At 34.7% G+C, this 25,458-nt stretch overlaps 1 protein-coding gene across 1 annotated transcript in view; it reads left to right on the forward strand.

Annotated features, from left to right (window-relative positions):
- Positions 1–25,458, forward strand: part of LOC136828502 (uncharacterized) — a 171,652-nt gene that overhangs the window by 25,990 nt on the left and 120,204 nt on the right. Inside the window, exons 4-5 of the mRNA XM_067086542.1 lie at positions 2,209–2,323; positions 6,900–6,992. Of these exons, the coding sequence (XP_066942643.1) occupies positions 2,209–2,258 (50 nt within the window). The 3' untranslated portion in view covers positions 2,259–2,323; positions 6,900–6,992. The remainder of the gene's footprint in view (positions 1–2,208; positions 2,324–6,899; positions 6,993–25,458) is intronic.

Here is a 25,458-nt window from a genome sequence, read left to right on the forward strand (position 1 = left end):
CCTAAAGAAAAGGTGGATAGAACCGGTAAAAACGAAAATTTCATTTGTTTCGTCTGTGTTTGTATGTCTGTCATGGGGTAGGGGTTTGATTTTGAGTTATAAACCTTTCTGGGGTGACATAGGGGCCGTACGCAAAATTTTGTCTGGGTCTGTCAAGTGGTTCGGATTTCTATAGCATCCAACCAAACATACAAACATTCACTTTAATATAATATATATATATATATATATATATATATATATATATATATATATATATATATATATATATATATATATATATATATATATGTGTGTGTGTGTGTGTGTGTGTGTGTGTGTGAATGTATAGTAAATGCATGTTTACTAGAAATTTTACAAAGAAGACAGTGTATCTTTAACTAGGAAAACATGGTACATCGTATTTTCATTTATTTATTTCTCTTCAGCGTAGTTATTTTATTTACACAAAAGTTTTCTCTTAGTGTATCTTGCTCCCGTGATATTACAAGAGGCAATAACTCTAAAATGTTTCCTGCCAAATGTATTTTCTTCCCCTTTGGAACGGCTCTTGAGTGGCCGTGAGCGGCGTTCAACATGGATATTGGACTGTTCGGAAAACCTTGTCTATCCATTCTCGTAATCTCGTTTTGAACGACCAGTCGGTACATTCAATATATTTAACAAGGCTGTTAAGTCTCTGCAAAAAATAACTTAGCCAGCACTTACCTACATTACTGGCCATTTCCAGACATTGGGATGGTAGGGCGGGAGAGGTCATCTCTCAGCATACTATAAGAAACAAATAATCCGATAAATCTTGCAATGAGATGGGCTTTTAGAAATTGCACCAAATTTAATTGTTAAGGAGTAGAGGAGGGTTTTATCGTGGAAAGTGCTCATTTCGTGCAGCCAGACGCGAATGTTATTGTATGTATACTATAAAAGTATGCAGACCTCGAAAATGAGATTTATTTAGCTTACGATGGGTTCATCTCCCTTCCTTCCCAGATTGCAACTAATTAGAATTCAAAAAAAGAAGTACGAAACGATTTGCATAACAATCTAGAGAGAGAGAGAGAGAGAGAGAGAGAGAGAGAGAGAGAGAGAGAGAGAGAGAGAGAGAGATGCCATCATAGTCTTTACAACTAAGAAAAAAAAAACATGACGGAGGAAGGGGGGCGGCCGGTTTGTTTACATCTTTCAACAAATTATACTTGGTACATTACCCTTGACAATGCTATTCATATCAAAATTGTTTTGATGAATATTAAAACTCCTAGAGTTTTAAACTGAGAAAGCTTCAGCACTAATTTTTCAGATCTAGCTAACATATTTTTAGGAAGTAACATAATCTTGTACCGACTGTTGTGTAATTTCTGAGGGAAATATGAAAAGAAGTGTTTTGATGTCTGGGACATTAAAAGAAGATGGTCGTCTTCCTTAAGAAAGGGCTCATTTCCTCTCATTGGAGAAGCTCTTCAGTGGGGTTATATGGTTCACTCATGAGCATAATGCTCCTGGGAAAGGTAACTAGTGTTTCTTCTCCGCACCTTGTGTCGACCCTCATCGAGTGCACCATCCTACTCCATCTTTCTTCTCCCCATTTGCGCAAGGTGTAGCAGTGGAAGTGCTGACTAAACTCCGTGTCAAAGAATTCTTTCTCCTCCAGCCATTCCTCCAAGCTGCGTCATGTGTCTTTTCTCCTTGCCTAGTAGCTGCTCTGCTTTCACACTTGACTGGGAAGCTGGCATTTCTGGTTGGTGGTGAACTGCCCCTCCAGTATCTCAACTTAGGCACAGACTGAAAAGTAGGAAGAGGTTCGTAACCTCATGTTCCAGTCTCAAAGACCATGGTGCTGACGAGGTTAGTATAAGCAGCCATCAGAAGGCTTAAAAACCCAGTCACGTGCATTTAGGCTGCAATACGTTCAACACCCTTCGTGGCAACTAGACATTTGCATATTATCTCACTTTATCACTGCCCAATCTAACTTTACTTAAAGGCCATGCATCACAATTCACAATATTGTGGAACTCTTTGCGCATAAAGATGACTATGAATCATGTTGTCCTTAGCAATGATATAACTGTTTGCTTTGCAAAACCATTGGCAGCACTCAAGTGGGACGTGGTACCTTTCTGTAATTGAATAGGCTATTTACAATTTTGATCAATGTTGAGCACTGTGTGTGTATGTGTTTGGTTCATATATACTTCTTTTTTTCAGGGAACATCCCAACAAAATCGCTATTTGGCCAAGTGTTGCATTTTGAGTAGTAAGATGGCCTAGGAGAATAGTAGATAACAGAAAGGCACTCAGTGAAAACACAATTCTTTTAGAGGTAAGTATTGCTACCAGGGGCTACATATTTTACAGTAAAATGGTTCCATAAAGTATCTTATTGTATACTCTGGTATTGAAATCTTAACATAGCCTCATATTTTGGCAAAAGTTAATTCCTCCTTCATACAGGTAATAAATTAAATAACTCAAAGGGGTACACACACACACATATATAAGTGTGTGTGTACTCACATATGTATATATACATTTATACATACATATATATATATATATATATATATATATATATATATATATATATATATATATATATATATATACACACTTACGTACTTGCGTATAATTACATAGAACTCCGTAATCTGTTGTATGAAGCACTCAAGTTCAATTCCTAGGGGCAGGGACCATGGGACACTTGATACATGCTACCGGAGTTTCATGTTACTCTTATTCACTGAAGACTTGAGTTAGGTGACCAGTAATTATCCGACTGCAATGTAATTTCGCAAGGTGTTCTGAATTTGGGCCTTGATACATTTTCCCAAAATGACTTTTATTAAAAGGGATAGTCAAACCCCTTATCAGGTTTTATATCATTTACTAGAGTACGAGCCTCTTGGTGCGCTCTATGTGTGCTGGAACCCGGTGCTGCTGTCTCCCCTACCCTCCCGATCCCCTACCTACCCCGCCCCAACCCGGGGCGGACAAACCGGTTTGCAGGGGGTGGGTGTCTGTGTCACCCGGGGGAAGACAAACAAGAAAAGATCCCCTCGGATTTTAGTATTAGAGTATTAGAGATTATATATCCAGGTCGACGATCCCGGGATTTCGTTTGTGTTCAGAGCAGTTACCACAAATTCGTGGGTTTGCATGTGGGTTCTGCTCGTTTATTATTAGCTGTATGACCTGAAAATGGACCATTCCTGTCGAGAAATGAGTTTGAAATGAGGTTTCGTTTTGATTGTTTCCACAGTACTTTTCCATTTGACAGTGATGTCACTTCAAATGATAGAAATTTCTCACTGCCTTTAGACACACAAAAGGCACTTACCTTTAAAACATAACCTTTGCTATCTCTATATTTTTTTGTGATCCTTTTAAAGAAAGGTACAAAAGTTTATCAAAAGAACTACAAAAGATCTTTATTTATAATTCTTTCCATATTTATGGGATATAATTCATATAGCTACACTTTACTTTTCTTAAGTTTTGAACTAGTAACTTGATTTTTTTTTTTTTGCTGATTTGGAACATGAGTTATTTCATCTAAGCATGAATTGTCTCTTGTATAATTGTGTGTGGTGCCTATTACAGATGCATATGTGGGTATATACTGTATGTATATATACTGTATACATTATATACATAAATATATATATATATATATATGTGTATTATATATATATATATATATATATATATATATATATATATATATATATATATATATATATATATATATATATATATATATATATATATATATATATATATATATATATATATATATATGAAAATAAGAAGGCCCATAAAACACTATTTAAACGTTGAAACCATATATTTCGGGCTCTTGTTTCAATAAACCATGGTTTCAACGTTTAAATAGTGTTTTATGGGCCTTCTTATTTTCATATTACACTGTAGTATTACAGGAAAAGACATTCATATATATATATATATATATATATATATATATATATTATATACATATTATATATATATATATATATATATATATTTATATTTATATTTATATATATATGTATATGATATATATATATATATATATATATATATATATATATATATATATATTTATATTTATATTTATATATATATGTATATGATATATATATATATAGTATATATTCATATATATACATATACAGTATATATATTTGTGTACATATATATAGTATATATATATATATATATATATATATATATATATATATATATATATATATATATATATATATATATATATATTTATATTTATATTTATATATATATGTATATGATATATATATATATAGTATATATTCATATATATACATATACAGTATATATATTTGTGTACATATATATAGTATATATATATATATATATATATATATATATATATATATATATATATAAAATATATATATATAAACATATTAAAAAGCCGACGTTTCTTATCGCTCGATACATTTTCCAGGCTGAAAAAGCGATTAAAAATAAATAATGCTTGCATACATAATGTAAAGAGTATGTACTGTACAACAGTACAACATTTACTTATTAACACCATATTTACATCTAAAACAGAAGAAAGAGGGAACAAGACACCTACTCACACTAGTAGCACAAGAGAGAGAGACAAGGAGGACGAAAAAAGTGGAAAAGATACACAAGGTTAAAAGAGAAATTATTATGCGATGAACAGCTGTGTTGGTGATGTCTGGAGGTTTTTTTGAAAAATTTAGTTAATATGTCATTACTTGTTGTGATGTTTCTCATTCCAGCTTAATTTCTTAATATTGAAATTAAAACTCTAAAAATCTTCCAAAATCACGAATCTACGACGTCAGTTTCAGTAAACGCTATAATTATTTACTAATTATTTACTAAAATACCCAAAATCCGAGGATCATAAACAAGAAGAGAACATTAAATAATAGCTGTATATGAAACGTTAATGTGCATATAATATATATATATATATATATATATATATATATATATATATATATATATATATATATATATATATATATATATATATATATATATATACAGGATTAATTGGTAAAAAGTGTCCAATATCAGAAGGCTTACATATTCCATGATCCCGAATCTAAGGATGTCTCTTAAAACCTGCCAATATTTTTCGTCACGACCACTGGGGTCAACAAAAGCAAAGACCCAATTAAAATAACGAAGTTAAACCGATGCGCTCTCCGGAAACTCGCAGCAGTCTGTCGGGAAAGGCACGACTGGATGACACCAGAATACCCTGCCGAGCGCCAGGTTGGTAACAGGATCTAATATCGAACTATAAAGGGGAGCGCGACATGGCTCCCGCCTCATCTGAGGTCTGTTGAGATAGGCGGCATATGCAAAACGGACGGCCATTGGTGTCTCCGAATACTGTGGCAAAGAATGGTGGTTGTTCAGTGAGCCTTGTTGTTGATCTATGTTAATTCAAGTGCTGATAATAATAATAATAATAATAATAATAATAATAATAATAATAATAATAATAATAATAATAATAATAATCTATAAAGCATAATGAATATACATGTACATTTATTTATTCATGAGAGTAACAGATTTTCAACGGTTACTGAACTCAATGTTTACATGCAAATGAAATGCAGTACAATATATTTGATGTATTATAAGTACGAAGAAATTGCAAAACCGCTTTAAAAATAGATATTACCGTCTTTTATTAATGCGACAGGTACAAAGTCTATAATAATAATAATAATAATAATAATAATAATAATAATAATAATAATAATAATAATAATGGAGTACATGGAATATTTCGAGATATACGGAGAACTTCGATAATGCAGTCGGAATTTACAGAAATTCAAAGGACATAATCAACTGCGAAATTTAACAAATAAAAGAGAAGAGTTAATCATGGGTGACTCAGTAGTGACGTAGTGGGTTTGTAAAATGGTGAAAGAGAAGGGAAAGTTTTTCTTCGGTTACTTTATTAGCGTTTCATATACAGCTATTATTTGATGTTCTCTTCTTGCTTATGATCCTCGGATTTTGGGCATTTTAATAAATAACTAATACGTACCATTTATGGAGGATAATTTCCTATCGGAGTGTCTAAAATAATGTTCTCTTTATCGGCGTCACTGCACTGTGGTTGTTTATATAGCTATAAACATCACATCCTTTGGTAGTGCTGTTTAAAGTACTTTATTATTTTTATAGTGTTATTTTGAAACTGAAGTCGTAGATCCGTGATTCTGGAAGATTTTTATAGTTTTAATTTTACTATTAAGAAATTAAATTTGAATGAGAAACATTACAACAAGTAATGTGTTACAATTGCGCATATTTACTTAGTCCATGTAAACAGGAACGATCTGGAGAGATTATTCATGTTTCTGAACATTTCATTCTAAAAACCAATTGAATAATATTTTCTCTTTTGAGGCAGTCTTAAATGCACATATGAGTTTGTCTTAATTTTTCATATTTTAAATACTGCAGTTTGCATGACATCCCATCAGGTCGCAAAAAAAGATTCCGCGGAAATTCCAGTGATGGTTTTGCAGTGGTTTAAATGGATTTGGTGACAATTATCTTGAAGATGAAAAATAAATGAAGATTTTCAATCAGTGTCACATTACGCCTGTTACCGGATGTGTATCTATGGTATTATTTTACAAAACCAAACATTGTCACATCTCGCATCCAAATTACTCTTACCGGAAAGGACGAAGTGACAGGAGGGATTGCTTCAGGGAAAATAAGAGAAATAAAAGGAAAATCGGCTTACAAAAGAGGAGAGCTGCAAATGGAGCAGCCAATAAAAGATGACTTTGCCATTTGGCCCCGCGCTAAAACTGTTGAGAAAAGCTTTTTTTTTTTTACAGATGAATGTTGTCACTGGTTGAGGCAAAATGATAGAAAGTAGGAACAGAGGACAGATGATAGCTATGCGAAGGCCCCACAGAAAATGAATAGAGGTAAGTTGTAAACACGTCTTAAAATTGATTGAATAGCCATCTGGCGGAGATGGACTTAGTTTGAAGTGTCATTGCGAGAGTCAAATGCGTAAACAGTTTGTATTGTGATTAAGATTTTCAACATATATAGATCTGACATTATTTTCCTGAAAGGAGTAAGCAATCGTATTGTAACAAAGCAGGAAAAGATCAACGGTTTATAATAGTCTTACATGATTACGGAAAGTTCTAAATTAAAAATAAGAAATATTTCACTTATCTCCAAGGAAGAATTTTTTTTTTTATTTTACATGTACAAGCATCATAAAAAAAAAGTATTTTTTTCCTGAATTTGCTAAAACGAAAATGTCGAAAAGACCTATTTTCAAAAGACTTTGATTTTCCCGATATTCGGTAACGGCAAAATCCTTTTCCAATAACGGAAAGGAAGTCAGGCTTCCTCGCCACAGTATCAGTTATTTTACGATGACTACTCGAAGATATCAACATATTTCCTTAAAAAATATATTAAAAAAGCAAATGAACAACAAATAAGTGAAAATTATTACAAAATGAGGAGTAGATATTGAACCTTTTTAGCTTCATTTAACACACATCTATATAGGCACCATTAGTTGCACGAAGCACATCAAGACGGTACTCGATTTCTTGCCATGTTCACTGTAGCATAGCCTCATCAGTGGTGGCAATGGCATAAGTGATCTTTTGCTTGAGATCAGAGATGTCCCGTATCTTTGTTCGATACACGATATCTTTAACATAACCCCATAGAAAGAAGTCCAGGGGAGTGATATCTGGTGAACGAGCTAGCCAGTGAGTTGGGCCATCCTTTCCGGTCCACCGGTCTGGAAACGTTTGATTTAGGAACCCACGAACATGCAGTCCCCAATGTGGTGGTGTACCATCTTGCTGGAGTTGTGGTGCCTCATAGTCAGTCAAAAGGTCAAGGTAAACATCTGCAATAATTGATGGCTTATTGAAGAAAAATGGACCAATGATTCTATTGCACATACTCCTACACCACACATTCACCTTTGGACTATCTCAGTGAAGTTCCCTAGTCACATGGGGATGCTGTGATCCCCAGATTCTCACATCATGTGTGTTCAGTTTCCCTGAAACATGAAAGGTTGCCTCATCACTAAAACAAACTCGGTTGAGGAACATTTCATCCTCAAAAATTCGTTCCAGCATGTTAACTGCAAACTATTTTTGTCTTGGGTTACCATTTGGCTCAAGTGCCTGTATGAGTTGCACTTTGTAATCGTACAATCGCAGGTTCTTGTGTAGGACTTTGTGCACTGCTGAATGTGGCAGCTGTAAATGTCTGGCAGTAGTACAGATGGACTTTGTAGGTGAACGATCAAAGGCTTGTCTTACACGATCGATGTTTTCCTCAGATGTTCTTGGTCGTCCACTCCTCCCTTTATGCAACACTGTCCCCCTCTCCATAAATTTCTTGTGCCATGCACGAATTGACGGGCGTGAAGGTGGATCTCTTCCATACTTAGTTCTGTATTTTCGCTGGGTCTGCGTATCTGATTTTGTTTCAATAAACCATGACACACTGTGCCTTTGCTTGAAGAGTAGCCATTTTTGAGGGGTTCATTTAACAGTACCTCTTTCATCAACAGGGTACCTGAAATACTCAAATGCAATATGACTAAAAACTTTAAAAACTTTGACAATTGCTGAGTACATAGAACAAATCTGATTGAGAAATCTCGTCAGTGGCGTTTGTAATATATTTTTTAAATTGTAGAGTCTTTATGGACACCTGTACATATATATATATATATATATATATATATATATATATATATATATATATATATATATATATATATATATATACATATACATATATATACATATATACATATATATACATACATACATACATACATACATATATATATATATATATATATATGTATATATATTTATATGCATGTATGTATATGCTGTATGTATGTACGTATGTATGCAAGTATGCATGTAAGTGCATTAATATGTTTTTTAAGCAACTATTTTTTTTCTCGCAGTCATCCTCAAAACGGTTATTTCTTAGACATTCCATCAAACCTTTTCAAAACCAGATGTACAGTTTCGCAAATCATAAATGCAGCAGAGAAATAAAAATATAAAAAAAAAAAAAAATCAAAGCATTTCAGAACACATGACACGTGAATTGGAATCCATCCGTCTAACAGCGTGCTAACTGATGTTTCACTTGGCGTTCCACTCGATCTTTGCAGTGGGAAACGAGAAACGTGATTTTTATTGGAAGTTGCAGAAAGGGTTTCAAGTGCTCCTTGACAGTCGAGTTACAGAAAGGATTTGGTCGAAGGGAGTTAGACGGGAAAATCCTGTTTCAGGGGGGATGACTGAAGTGAGGCTGTGCATATCTGTTATTTTTCCCCAGTTTTTAAAATTATGGTGATAGCGTTAGTAATCAGAGGTTTGCGAAATGAAAGGAAATCGGTGATGATAATTAAATATAGGTATATATACGAACACAAAGGTAGCTTGTGAAATGTGGGATGTGGCAAAACCCATTTGTTTTATATATATATATATATATATATATATATATATATATATATATATATATATATATATATATATATATATATATATATATATATATATATATATATATATATATATATATATATATATATATATATATATATATATTTATATATTTATATATTGTATATATATATATATATATGTATGTTTGTGTATATACATACATATATTCACTATTAAGGACTTCCTTTACATAAATGATGATTATAGATATGAATGAACAGTTATTGCCACATTCCTTGCCATGTATGGATTCACATTCATATGACCGTACATCAGCAGTGCACCAAATACCCTTTAACCCCTCGCCTCCAGTAGTTAGCATTTTCGTTTTTTTGGCAGGGGGAGAGGATATTTATTGCGACCATACTTTAAGACTTGTTTCATTCTATCCATTTAAGTATTTGAATCTCCCTCCTCCGATTCTCAGGCGTCATCTCTTTATATTTGTAGTTACAGTAATTGCTTTCTATTTTCTTTACATCACTAAGCCAACTCGCAAGACATTAGTTTTTCACCTCCGCTGATCCTAGCACAGGAGGCCTGTGTCACATTTTCTACCTTACTTGTTCAAATATACTACAGAAACGTTTCATGTCTATAACTCATGCATTTTTCGTCTTGATGATATTCAGTTTCCACAGTGCTTTATTATAAGGCAAATTGGTTCTACAGTATCTGATGCATTTAACCTTGCACTTTGCAATTTTCTGCGCTTCCAAACATCACTTCACAGACGTTTTCCACAAATCTGAGTACGTTTTTGGCTTTACACTATTTGAATCGTCTTTCTTCCACCCTACCATCATCCATTGTCATTATTTCCTGGGACTTCAACATACCAACCACTTCCATATCACTGCTATTGATATTTGCATTCATTTTTAATTCTACGTGGCTTCTATTTACCCACATTACTTCTCTTTTAACTTTTTAGATTTACAAACACTAATATTGCTTTACATATGAAATTGTCGATATATTCAACAGTAAAATTATCAGTATTCTGTACCCTTATCGCAAAGAAATTTCTTCAGAAATTGAAATTATACATACCATGAATATGACATGAATACCAGACAAAATGCTGAAGTTCAAAGGAAGAGAGAGAGAGAGAGAGAGAGAGAGGGGGGGGGGGGCATGCAAATGCATTATATTGCAGTGTATTCTTTAAAGTGATGACAGACTTGACGTTGAGTATGTTTTCGTTAATGAGAAATAGTGAAATGATTATTGGTAAAAGTTCACCTGTAAAGAGGTTATATTTATGTTCCGTAATGCACATTAGCGTTTTAAATGATCCTTATGATGCTTTAAATCAATATGCAGTTATGAAGATAACGATCAGATAATTAGTGCTATAATTCACGGAAGCGTATGAAAGAGATTCATGGTTTATTCTGAAGATATTTGCAGGGAGAATCACGATCAACGAACCATAATTATTTTAACGAATAAAAATTATTGTGCTTAAAAACTGTCATATTTTATCACCTGAAACATATCTCATTTCATTTCGATATCATCAGTGCGTTAAGGACGAATAATATTTTCTCTTTGCCTTGATAACTTTTTTTTTTTATTAGATTAGGCTTGCAGAATCCCTTTCATGTCATGTAATTGACGTCATTATTCATGCATTATTCATTTTTGCCATTAAACGGTGTTTTCCTTGTTAGTTTCTCCTTTGTTATGGCTCTTTTGGCTGCATTTACCCATCGTTCGTTGCTTCTTTTCTCCAGAATTTTTTACCCTGAAAGAAAAACACAAACCGCTATTTTCGCATTCAGGTTTACACAGCAGGTGCTGGTTTAGCTCGGGTGAATAGGGGCCTCTTATTTCTTTGATTCTTGAAAACAAAGTCAACAATTGTGCCGGGAATTGCAAGGTTAGCACAGGCAAAGTTACGGAGCTTACAAAGAGAGAGAGAGAGAGAGAGAGAGAGAGAGAGAGAGAGAGAGAGAGAGAGAGAGAGAGCATTATATTGTGTTTTCTTTGTGCTGAAGCCGAGAGGGCCACAGAACACTAACGAAAACCGTTCATTCTTAAAGGGAAGGAAGGAGAGAAAATGCGAAAGAATAGTTTGTGGATTTCATTTCTTATGTAAAGACAAAGATTTTTGGAAGTACAATCAAGCAAAGAGTTCGCATCCTGAAACTGAATGGAATAAGGGACTTTGGAAATTAGTGTCCACTTCCCTCGCAAAGCCTTTGGTGTTGCGAACTATAACGCTTATTCTGCGGTCTAATTACAGTTGTTTACAAACAGTTAAACTCTTAGAGAAATGCCTCAGAAATATTTTACAGAAACAGGTCGAAGCAAGCATTACGACGTAATTGAGATTTTTTTTTAAATGTAATATATAAATCAATAAGCTCCAAATATTTATTAATTAATCAAGGATATGATCAGTGGCGAAAATGCGATGTTTTTGAACTATAGCCAATCATATTGCTATTATCATGAATTATGCGATTTAAAACAAATCACACCACCAATGGACTTGTAAAAATCTATAACCTACCCTGAGGATAACATTATGATTTGTTTAAGCAGTTATAAACGATTACAATGAGTACTAAGAATTTGCTTTCTGATAAAACCAACTTTAACACTAGTACTTATAAAAGCCTCTTGAGCGACTCTTATTCATTCAAAATTAATCTATTTTGAAGATGAAAACCTGTGGGACGTAGTCACTCATTGTACCGATGACACTTAAGAATCAACATGATTGTAATTTGATGTTTAAATTGCTGACTGAACATAAAGATAATGCTTGGAAGCTTCCGAAGTTTATGAAGGAGAAGAAAGAAGTACTATACGAACAAAATTGTGCTGAAATTCTTAGAAAAACATAAAATTTCATTTAAAAAAAAATTCTTTTATCCCCTTATGCACAACTTAGGCTGTAAACATCGTCAAGTCGGGTTAACTTAGAAACCAGTCTACTGAAAAGCTTCAGTTTATTTGAACAGAGAAACCAGTCTATTGAAAAGCTTCAGTTTATTTGAACAGAGAAACCAGTCTATTGAAAAGCTTCAGTTTATTTGAACAGAGAAACCAGTCTATTGAAAAGCTTCAGTTTATTTGAACAGAGAAACCAGTCTACTGAAAAGCTTCAGTTTATTTGAACAGAGAAACCAGTCTACTGAAAAGCTTCATTTTATTTGAACAGAGAAACCAGTCTACTGAAAAGCTTCAGTTTATTTGAACAGACTCAACAGTTGTACATGTTACTGCCCTACTACCTTTATACGATTAAAATAGTGCAGTGTTAGTTCCTTAGTACAGCTGACTAATGCGGTGTATCTGAATTGTTACCAATAACAAGTCTCCCGTAACGTACATCACCTCATTTCTTAATAATGGTGTTTTGAGAGGACAGACGTATGTCGAATAAAGTTAAGGGTATCGAGGTAGTTGGTGTTCTATACCAGTGGCCATTTTCATTTTCGAAATTCTGTTGTCTTGATACAAGTTCCACACTGACACACTTTTTACAAAACAAAGTTTAGTGGAATATTTAGAGAACAATACAAAAAGAATCCTTGAATTTTGTGATGATAATCATGATTGCTTCAGGCCAACGTTCACTGAAGCCTATATTAAAACTAGAAATTTGCTGGCGTAGGATCAATCAGCAGAACGTTTTACCAATACATTTCAGAGGGAAACAGTCCTCGAAGTTCCCGTAACAATGAAGGTTATTGAAATGATGTGAAGGTTATTGAAATGATGCTCTGACTTTCTCCTATGGATAATTCACTTGCCGTCCGTAATTTTGATTAGGATAACTTCAGCCCTGATGTGACGTGGATAACTGAGTAATAAAAAAAAAGTATTAGTTGTGGGAAACATCATGAGTAGCCGCGGCTGTACTGGGATTTGCAATCGATTTTACCGCCATAAGAAAACTAATTAAAGAACTGAACATTATTGGAAATAAGGACAGGCATAACTATATAGTAACTTATACACGTTTTGTCAAACTAACCTTCTGCGCTGCGTCGAACCAAGGAACGAAACAGTTACCTGCGTCACTCACCTCTGTACTCTAAACACTCAAGCTTCATAGACATTAAGGCTCTACCTTTCCAACATATTTTTATTACCACTTACTCAGTTTTTTCTTGGTCTCCCCGTCCGTCCCTTCTGACAGTTAGGAATTATAGACTTTTCACCAGCTTCTTACCTTGTATTCTTCCCTTACAACTAAATCATGTCAAAACACACTGATCCATTATTTCGCCTATGATAAATATTTTACCACTTCCATGTATTTATAACCCCGTAAGCACTGCTTACATCTTATATATTATGCAGACGGGTCATCTCACTTCAACCTTATTTCAGTCATCCACACTTTACTTCCATAAAAGAGTTGGTTCCACAACCCCTTCATCCATTCCACTTTGGCTTTACAGCACACATCTGCTTTTTCCTTCATTTTACCTATTTTGTGTTTCATCTCCTTCATTCTACCATCATTTGTTATAATTGCACATCACTGACTTAATTTCTCCATATTCTTGGTTTCCGTGTATCATCATAACTTTACTCTTACTCACAGAAACTGCCAACATTCTCCAACAAATATGTTCAAACCCTCTTACTAGCATTGCAGAGTCTCTCTGATTCCCAATCAGTACACGGATATCTGCAAGCAACAACCATTCTACAGTCCATTTTTTACTCATTTACTTTCCCAGCAACAGAATGAATGGGAGAGTATCCCACACTCACCAACGATCATACTTGCTTAACTTTTGGCCGAAGTAGAGGACAGACATGCTACCCTTTCTTTGTCCTGACTACTGGTTTAGAACTAGGATTTTGGATAAGTATTCAATGCTGTTAATACTGGGAAATGATCGCCTTTGCTGGCGGTTGTGCCACCAGTAATGACTTTACTTTTCTAATTATTTTTGTTGTAAGGGAATTTCCTGTAATATACTTCTTGCTGAAAGTTGTTTGGGATTTGCCAGGAACATAGTACCTTCTAATTAAAGGGTCATCAGCAACTTTTTTGTTCCCTGATTTATATACTAGTTGTATTGACTTTTTAGGAGTCCATAAGGGAAAGTCATCATGGAAGTTCCTGCAGAAATTGGTTCTACCATGGATTAGGTTGTCCTTCTGTCATACCTTTCCTAATTTAACCTGGTAGAGGATGAAGGTCTTCATGGTCTCCAGAGGTAATGGTGGTCTTGGCTTTACTTCAGCATTGGAAAAGGGCTTTCAGGTTCCAGTAGCCTCCTTCCTGGATGGATTCCTCTGATAGGTATGGCTCAGTCATCAGTTCCTGACTCAACTACCCCTGCAGTGTATGATGAGTAAGAACAACAGAGGGAAGGGTAGGAAACATTAGTCATTAGCACCCCTCTTCTTTATCTTGGTCTTCAATTTTGTCATATACTTCCACAGGTTCTCCCCTTCAGCCCCCAGGGGAAGACCAGGACACATGTCCACTGGTGGTGATCAGCTTTCTCCAGGTAGGGTGAGTTGCCATTATCACAGACAGTGCTTGGTGTTTGGAGAATGTCAACAGCCTGGCCTGCAGTCATGAAGTTCCTTTGTTTTCAGCAGATTTTGCAAACTTTCTCACAGCAGTTTTTATGCCAGAGGAGATATTCATTCTTACAGTGCCTCTTGCACTATTTAAAACAGTCTGTGGGCTCTCTGTCAATCTCCCATTCTTAAAGGTTACATCAAAATGGTTTATGTTCACCTCAATAATAAGTCTAATGTTGCAGACCATCTCTGCAACTTTTCTGTAGAGTGCTTAGTGGTTTAACCTATGGTTATTACTGTGTTCGGCAACTTGTCCAGTATGAGATCGCAATTAGGGAGGTGATTGGAGTCAAAGGGGAGGTTCTCCTCCTTGGTTATATATAAGAAAAATAAATAGTGTCTTTCCTCTCTTCGAGAGGTGACTCATACGAGAATCAACTGTTGCTTCAGAATTGTTTGATGTTGGTCAGACATGAAGCCTATCTTTCTCCCTGAACTAAAATAGAGAGTTACCCTTATTACTATCTTGAGAACAGCCAGCATCTCCTGGTTTAGGACCTTCTCCTTCCCTCCTTAATACACTCAACAATTCTGCTTCTTTCTCCAGATTCACATGTCTGGTCATGTCAACCGGGTGAGAGCGATTTTGGAGAAAAGCATAAGATGTAAAATTTCAGTTCCTCAGTCTAAGAGTTGAATTTCCCTGTTAGGAACCATGACTAACGGTTGGAGACCAATGTCTCACCTCTCTCCCCTTTTGAGTTTGTGTCAGAAACTCATTTTGATGGGCATGGCATAAGTACCCATCAAAGAGAGAAGGGATTTCTTACTTTCATGAAAACTGAAGGATGAATACTTTTAAGCACTCATTCTTCATAACTGTCGGAAGTGCCTTGGCTTTTAGTTCACTTGGGCTTTTTGAAAGGTATTCGCTTATTATGAAACCCTTAAGTTTGGAGTCAAAGTGCCTTTAAGGTCAAGGGTCCACCAGATCTTGATGGACTGAGACTTTTTGACCAAGAGAGGTTTGTAATCAAAGAAGCAGCAGGTAAAGAGCCTGAGCTTACTGACATCCAGCAGCAGATGTCAGTAAGCGTTGATGATGCTTTCGCTTTCTTTGGCAGATAAAACTTTAGTTAGGGTTGCCTTACTTTCCACTTTTGGTATCGCTTTAGTTTTGAAAGCATCTGGAGGGGAGGGAGTAATCCTGGGATGAGTTTCATCTCAGGTTTGTAACTTTCAGGCACACCTCATCTACAGTGCACCATTCTTGTTGAGTTTGTGACATTCTTAGCACTGAAGGTTCATAGAATGGTTGGAAGTCTCCAGGTGGTAGATGAGCGTTTACACATTTGTCAGGATTTGTTTCAAGTAAAGATGAACAGAGTTTCAGACTTTACTTCCTTAAGCATTGCAGGTGCTCAAGTGGACAGTTTGCTGCCATTGGGCTATCTGCATTAAGCATTCTGTGCAGTGGAATGTCATTGCTGTTCAACTCAACTTTCAGTGTATACAGTGCTGGAGTATTTTGGTCCCATCTCTCCTGAATAGTGAAAAAGTTTCATGTGTTCAAGTTTCCATAATCGACGGGTAGAGACTAGGATCATAGAAAACTTCGGTTTTTGGTAATGGAATCACGTGTAGAAAATTGATTGTGTTCAATGTGCTCTTTTCTTCTTTGAGGAGCGATAAACAAAGTGTTTCCTCTTTGCTTGGCACTGGCAGCTCCTCGTTGGCCTCTGGTCAAATGGTTTCCCAATCTGTTATTTCTCTGGTCAAAGCACCATGAGAGCAACCCAGCTCTCTTAACTTGTCAGACCGTCATCTACCTTTGTTGTTGAATGGTACGCTTCCTGCAATTATTACTGGAATTATTCCAGTGGCTCCTGGGAGAATAAGTTTTCTTGTAGGGTAGTAAGGAACTTGAAAGTATACCATTTAACTTTCTCAGTTAATGTACATCAAGGGAAGAGTATTTTCTGTGATTAGTTATTAAGGAGGAGTCTCTCCTGCTCATGGCTTATACTCAGCAGATCGCAGACTCTCCTCATTACTTTATCCAAGTCAGGCCTCTCTCAATATGTGATATAAAGGCTAGGATTTTCCTTTACAGACTTTTTTTGTGATTGGGATGTCTGTATTATACATTCTGCACAACGGAGTATCATTGCTGCTCAACTCAACTTTCAGCTTCTGGGTGCAGGGATATTTTGGTCCCAGTGCTCCTAAATAATAAAAAAGTTTCGAGTGTTTGCATGCCATTCTCGGCAGGTAGAGACTAGGATTAAAGAGAACTTTAGTTTTCTGTTTCCATTTTTGGTCTCACAGTGATGGAATCACCTGTACAACACTTGACTGTGTTCATTGTTTTCTTTCATTAATTTCTCCAAGGAGTGATATAAAGTGTTTCTTCTTCACTTGGCACTGGCAGTTCCTTGTTGTCCTCTGGCCAAATTGTTTCCTAATCTAAAGTTTCTTTGATCAAAGCACCATGAGAGCAACCCAGCCATCTTACTTTATTAGCCTCTTGTTCACCTTTGCTGCTGGGTGGTACATTTCGTGCCCTGCAACTTGCACTAGAGTCCTTCAGCAGCTTGTGGGAGAATGGTTTTACTTGCAGGGTGGTAAGGAAATTAAAGGTGTACCTTTCAAGTTTCTCAGTGAATGTGGATCAAGGGAGGAACATCTTTGATCAGTATCATAGAAGGAGGAATCTCTGTTTGTGGCTTATACTCAGCAGATTGCATGCTTTCCAGTTTACTTTAGCAAAGTAAGGCTCCTCTCAATATGTGATGTAAAGGCTAGGATTTTCCTTTAGTCCTTTCCTCTTTAGTGGAGTTGGTTATACTTTAATCATTGAACAGTCTCGGTCTCTTGGGAACTTCATTTCTGAATGACTTAGGTTCTTCATGCTTTAAGCATTAGAAGAGCATCTTTGAAGACTTTTCCACTGTTGGGCAGTGTTTATTTTTCCCTACTGTTCTTCACTGGCCTCGGCATATAGGCTAATTGGGGAAATCTTTTGGCTTGCTATATCACATTCGGCTTTTGGTAGGATGAGGAACTTTCCCTCTCCCATTCCACCATTCCTTAGTAGGAACAGTAACTAAGGTCTCATCTGTTTTTAGGAGAAATTGAGTGTTTCCTCAACTCTTCCCTCCAAATCTAAGGTGGAGATCCAGGTGAGATACTGCTTTGCCAGCTTGTGCTTTTCAGTATTGTTTGGAGTTATTCATTCCCGAAGATGGAAAGGGTTGTCTAACTACTCTTTCCTTTGGCTTTGTATGTGTTCATTAGACCATTGCTTACTCTGAGGAGGTTGGCTCCCTTCCCATGGTGGTAATATTGAAGTGAAGGGCTTTAGCTATCCCCTCATTGTTTGGTTGAACTTTACAGATTTCTGGGTAATGAGGGTGAGTGTCTGATACATCAGACTCCCTGTTCCTCATTCTATGTAAAGGATGTCACTCATAAGTCCAAAACCCTTTTCTTCTGGATCTGTGATGCTGTGTAGTCACCTGATTTCTGTTTTGGACAAGGTGAGTACCTTGTATGAAGTACCTAAGCTACCTAAGGCTGATGTAAGTCCTTTTTCCCTCTTTTGAGAGCAGCACCGGGCTGAAGTACAGGTACAGGTGACTGCACTTTAGGCATCCTATCCTGGTTGATGACTGGGAGGTGTCTCCCTTGTCTTCTATTTTATAACAAGGGGGGAGAGGGGACTAGGTAGAATTTAGTTCAGCACCAAATTCTGGGTTTCGCCAGGATTACACTGCCTCCCAACTTGAAGTCTCCTGTGGGATCATCATGGTCCTCCAAATGGTTACTGACTTGCTGTAGAAGGGGCATTCACGCCCATGACCCTACTACTCTGGCCAACTATTTTGTCAGTTCAGTAGGGGTTCAGGAGCCATGACCTCCCTTGGTTTCAAAGGTAACTGCAGTGGTGTTTCTCGACTCCAGTCAGTTGAAGGGGTGTGACCTCCCACCTGAGGGGTAGTCCCCTAAATAAGATAAACAAATTAATTTTGAACAACTATTTATATTCTTATATGCATATAAACCAGACCCTTTTATATTTAGTCCCATTTCACCCGGCCCATTCAGCTCCTGCGGCCAAAGGAAAAATGAGTGCGAGGTCGTTGGGTCAGGGATACTCCCACCTTACTCTCCATCTCTACCTATTACCCGCCTGTTTCAACGCCTTGCTACAATGTTTCGACATTTCCAGCTCGCGTTGAAAGATAATCCTTTATGAAAGGCACTGGTTTGTACACTTACGAAAAATATAAATTGTTATTCAAAATTTGTTATTTTTACCTTCTTGCTACACTCGAACCACAATGATATTATGCAGCCATGACGATAATATATAGGTTCTTTAATCGGACCAAGTTTTATATTAAACAAGTCATTCTCCTGTTTACATATTCCATGAAAAAAGTTTCTTCGTTCTCAGCGCGTAATCTTCAGTATCTTATATGATCACACAAATGACCTCGACTAGTAATTCAGTCACGAAACGAAGTAAAAGCATTGGCATTAATCTAAGGAAATGGTGCTTGTATTTAATTTTTTTGTTTACATTAAATGCGCGATTTTACTCTGAATGTATCTTACTCCCTTTAAGTCATGGGAAGTAATACGTTTGAAATAAATTTAGCTAAAGAAATGTATTCTCTCTGCAATTTGAAACGGGTCTTCCGGGATGGAGAGCATCACGCCAGATAGATATTATACTGTTCTGTAATCCGTGGTAATGCATTCTTGTAAACCTATTTAGAACGACATGACGGTATGTCCAATATATTCACCAAGACCGTTACGACACTACAAAAAATAATATAGCCAACATTTGCGGATATTAGCGGCCATTTTGAGACAGTGGGAGAGAAGGGCGGGAGAGGTCATCTCCGCATTGTGTATATGAAGCACCTAATCCAATAAATCCCGGAGGGCGGAGGTCTCTGGGCGTTTTATGAAATCATCTCCATTGCCAAGTTTGAAAGAGGATAAGGGAGGAGTTCGGTTTTTCTCGGAAAATGGTTATTTATTCTTAGCGATTTTCACTCACACACACACACAAACTATATATACATATATACATACATACATATATATATATATATATATATATATATATATATATATATATATATATATATATATATATATATATATATATATATATATATATATATATATATATATATATATATATATATATATATATATATATATATATATATATATATATATATACATATATATACATATATATTATACACACACACACACACACACACACATATATATATATATATATATATATATATATATATATTATATATATATATATATATATATATATATATATATATATATATATATATATATATATTATATATATATATATATATATATATATATATATATATATATATATATATATATATATATATATATATATATATATATATGTGTGTGTGTGTGTGTGTGTGTGTGTGTGTGTGTGTGTGTGTGTGTGTGTGTGTGGGTTCGTGTGTGTGTGTATGTATGTACTCGTATGTATATAGATAGATACCTTATGTATACGAAGAATTAAAAAGAATTGAAATAAAAATCATTTATTAAATATTTATTTTCAAGATATCTACTTCAGTTAATAACAAAAATGAATAGTTATTTTAACAAATAAATATACGAGTATGTAAGAATGTGCGTATATTAAAAAAAAACAAATCGAACTAAACAAAAACCAGATATTTTATGAATAAATAAGTCTGAGATTAATAAAAATTAACAATCAATAGATATGCCTTAAGCAGAATAAGGGAAGGTTACCAAGGATGACAGAACAGTATAATATAAATCTTATGAATTTTTCCATCCCAAAGAACCGTTCCAAATTACAGAGAAAACATTTCTTTGGTGGAAATTATTTTCCAGCTTCATGCCCATTAAGGTCCTCCCTTTTCGGAATCTCTTTATTTATCATCAATTGTTAATGGTCTTCCCGTCCCTCCTTTCTGACAATTCCGAATTATCCAAATTAAACCAACTTATCGTCCTGTATTTTTCTTCCATAACCAAACCATGTCAAAACACATTCATCCATTATGCCAGATATTTTACCACTTACACATACTTCTCGCCCTGTCACTGCTTATGACCGTAAATTATGCAAGTGGGTAATTTTTCTTCAACCTTGTTTCTTTCATTCACACTTCACCTCCATAAAGGAGAGTTTGCTCAATAATTCCTTCGTCCATTACACACACCTGCTGTTTTCCTTACTTTACCTATTCCGTGTTTCATCTCCTCCCTCATCTTCCCATAACATATGCAAATCGCCTACTCCATTCTTCTGTCATCCATATTAACAGGCCACTCTATCTTCCCGATTTACACGTATCATCATAACATCCTTCTCACTCACTTTAACTTTCAGAATGTTCTTCCTACAAATTCATTCAAAACCTTTCGCTAGGGTCTACAGTATTTTATTCAATATTCCTAATTGTATAAAAAAATTGTGTAAAGAAAGGCCATAGTGATACTAAACATAAAACATATGATGGCAATAAGTGCACAGTATATAAAGAATATGTATCAAAGGTGAAAAATAATACGGACCATGGCTTTGTCTAATAATCTTTTATGTAATTTAATAAACATACAGTCCGTAGGAAATAAAACTAACACAATTAGAAATCTTGTAAATGATCACAATCTAGATAGCATACAAGAGGAATGCAAATTTAAAAAGGAACTAAAGACTCTCCTATTCTGCAGGAGCTACGATACTGACGAGAAAACACTGAAAGATAATTATAAAATATAAGAAGGACCTTATTTCGAAAATGTACAAGGGCCCGCCAGAGAGGGAATTATCCCTCTGGAGGGCTCTACATAAAACCAAACAAAGTGAAAGTAATCAGTGCCGGATCATCTGCTAGCAACAACCATTCCATACTCCATTTCCGACTCTGTTTCCTATTCAATAACACTGCACCTACGTCTAATTTCTGTCTTCTCGCACAACTCCGACAATGATAATATTATACAGCCATGAAGACAATATAGTCTGTTATCAGACTAATTTTACCAAACAAGTCACTCTCCTGTGTACATATTCCAATAAACTGCTTCGATCTTAAAAGAAATGTTTACTCGTCTCAATACGTAATCTTCAATATTATACTTAATCACACATTTAAGAAATAACCCTCCCCTGGAAATTCAACAACCAAACGAACAAAAAATATTGACATTAATTTATGAAATGTGCGTTTTTTTTGTTTGTTTCTCGTCTTTTTATGTTACCTAAACGACTTGACTGTTAATATACCTTACTCCCTAATGGAGGTGAAATCTATAAAATAATTTCCACCCTGTAACGTATTCTCTCTGCAGTTTGAAACGGGTCTTTTGGGACAGAGAGCATCATACCATATAGATATTATACTGTTCTGTAATCCTTGGTAATGCATTGTCGTAATCCTATTTGGAACGACCCTACAGTACATCCAATGTACAACCAGACCGTTATGACACTAGAAAAAAATAATTTGGCCAACATTTACCGATATTAGCGGCCATTTTGAGACAATGGAAGAGAAGTGCGGGAGAGGTCATATCCGCAATGTGTATACAAAGCACCTAATCGAATAAATCCTGGAGAACGGAGGTCCTTCGGCGTTTTATGAAACCATCTCCACTGCCAGGTTTGAAAGAGGATAAGGGAGGAGTTCGGTTTTTCTCGGAAAATGATTATTAACTCGTACAGATATGCACGTAGACTTCAAACAAATGCATACAAAATATGCAGGTTTGTGTGTGTGTGCGTGTACATCACACACTATATATATATATTTATATATATGTATGTATTTATATATGTATGTATTTATGTATGTTTGTATATATATATGTATGTATATATGTGTATATATATATATATATATATATATATATATATATATATAAAATATATATATATATATATATATATATATATATATATATATATATATATATATATATATATATATATATATATATATATATATATATATATAATATATATATAATATATATATATATATATATATATATATATATATATATATATATATATATATATATATATATATATATATATATATATATATATACACACACACATATATATGTGTGTGTGCATGTGTGTAAAGATAAAAAAATTGGATTTATAACTCATAAAATATTTTTGGTTTTTTAATAAGAAATACCTCAGTAAATATGTATATAAAAAATTAGCTCTTCAAATAAGTAAATAAACGAGTTTATAATAAAGTAAATAAATTTTACAAAAAAGATGTAAGCAAAAAATCGAACAAAACAAAAAAACTTAGTCTGAATAAATATATAATTAAGTCTTACGTTAATAACAAATTATTATTTAATGGATATTTGTTAAGTAGACAAATCATAGATATGTAATAAATATGAGAGTAATTAATCAAGGGTAAATAAGTCGTTTATAACAACAGAGCAAATCACTGAAGGATTTGTGAATAATAAAATGAAATTCCAGTCAACACGCTAAGAAAAATATATATATATGAACAGATTGGTAAACTTTTAAATGATTCATTAGAAATAATTGATCGGCAAATAAATAGTAATGAGAGCAAATGAATTATGCAAAATAAAAAAAAAATGAGATATAGAAATTTATTTAGAAAATTGTTTCGGAACAATTAATTCTTAAATATAAGATGTGAGAGCTAGAGAGCGCGCACTATGCTGCACTGAAACCCGGTGCTGCCCGTCATGTCTCCCCTACCCTCCCGATCCCCCACCTACAACGCCCCCACCCTGGGCGGAGAAACAGGTTTGCAGGATGAGGGAGGATGTGTCCTGTCTCCTCTACAAACCCCTCCCTTTCGATCCACTACGTACCCCGTCCCCACCCAGGGTGGACAAACAAGGAAGATTCACTCGGGTTTTATTATTATAGAGAATATCTGGGCATTAATATTCCGTCAGTTATTTGAGTCTTTACATTGGTGATGTTAAGGATAATTTCCTTTTACCTTTCTCTTCATATGATCTTGCTTTTTTTTTTTTTTTTTTAGAAAACAGTAGATATGGGTATAAACAGGGATATAGTTACAAGCTAAAAGACATCTGGCGTCACGATTCATGTTTGTAAAGACAATAATTTTCGTACATATTCATACGGATAGTTTTCATGTAGGAAACTATCCCAATTGTCACTGCAGCAGTGAAATACACGTTACTGACCGAAAATTTCAGTGTTAAGTTTGAATGGCCCTCAAGAAGAGCAAATTAGGTATCAGAGACGAAATGCAATGAGATATCATTTCCGTCCTTTTCACAGCTGAGGCTTACACGTCTACCTGACAGGACCTGCGTAAAATATTGCTAATGCAATGTTATTCGTGGAAGATATCATAATTTTATAAATGTTTCAATTTGGAAAAGCGAGGAATGCATATTTTGATTGCATTTAGGACACCTTTACAGTAAACATTCGAATACTAAATATCATTATTTCTTTTCCTTGATAAAAACATCTGAGACCCAATTTATATGATTCACATTACGTAAAGTATCAGTAAAGATTTGACGAAAGTCCCAAGATTGGTTTAGAAAGGTTTTAAGAAGGCAAAAAATATCTTGAATAAAAAAAAAATACTGTCACACAAAAAACACAAAAACTGTAAAATCACATCAAATTATGGAAAGTAAAAATACAAAATGTATGAGGAATCGTTCAAAGAGAACTCGGAGCACTAATAAAACTTTCACACGAAATAGTGGAATTAAAAAACCAGCGGAAAATATTTTCAGAAAAGTTGAGAGCATCTAATGGAGCATGCAGTAAAAAATATCTTGGAAGTTTAGTTCTGTGGGAAAGAAATATGAGGAAAAGTGTAACTTTCATTTTTAAAAACAGGTGGATGTTGACAATGGACAAAGTCCAACTGTGGAAGGCAAGAACTGGAAAAAGTTGTTGTCATAATGGTACTATGTGAAAAAATTTTCAAGGAGAGGTAAAAAAAAAAACCAGTGTTAACCTTATCTAGCAAAGGACATCCATGCCCTAAATAACCTTCGTGTGAGAGGTAACACATTCATCTGAAACGACAGAAGTGAGAAAAGAAAGCAAGGAATCAAAGCCTGCTTTGAGAAAAATGAAATTCAAAGATCTGCTATAAAGCGCAGCGACGGCTAGAAGCCTCTACTTTGACAAAATTCTGTTCAGGATATTTCCTCCTTTGTTTTCAAAGTAACAAAGCGAAGCGGAGTCACGGCGAAGGATAAATATCTTTAGTAGAACTTTATT

Source organism: Macrobrachium rosenbergii, chromosome 43, assembly GCF_040412425.1.
Source record: "Macrobrachium rosenbergii isolate ZJJX-2024 chromosome 43, ASM4041242v1, whole genome shotgun sequence".
In the NCBI taxonomy this organism is placed as follows: Eukaryota; Metazoa; Arthropoda; class Malacostraca; order Decapoda; family Palaemonidae; genus Macrobrachium; species Macrobrachium rosenbergii.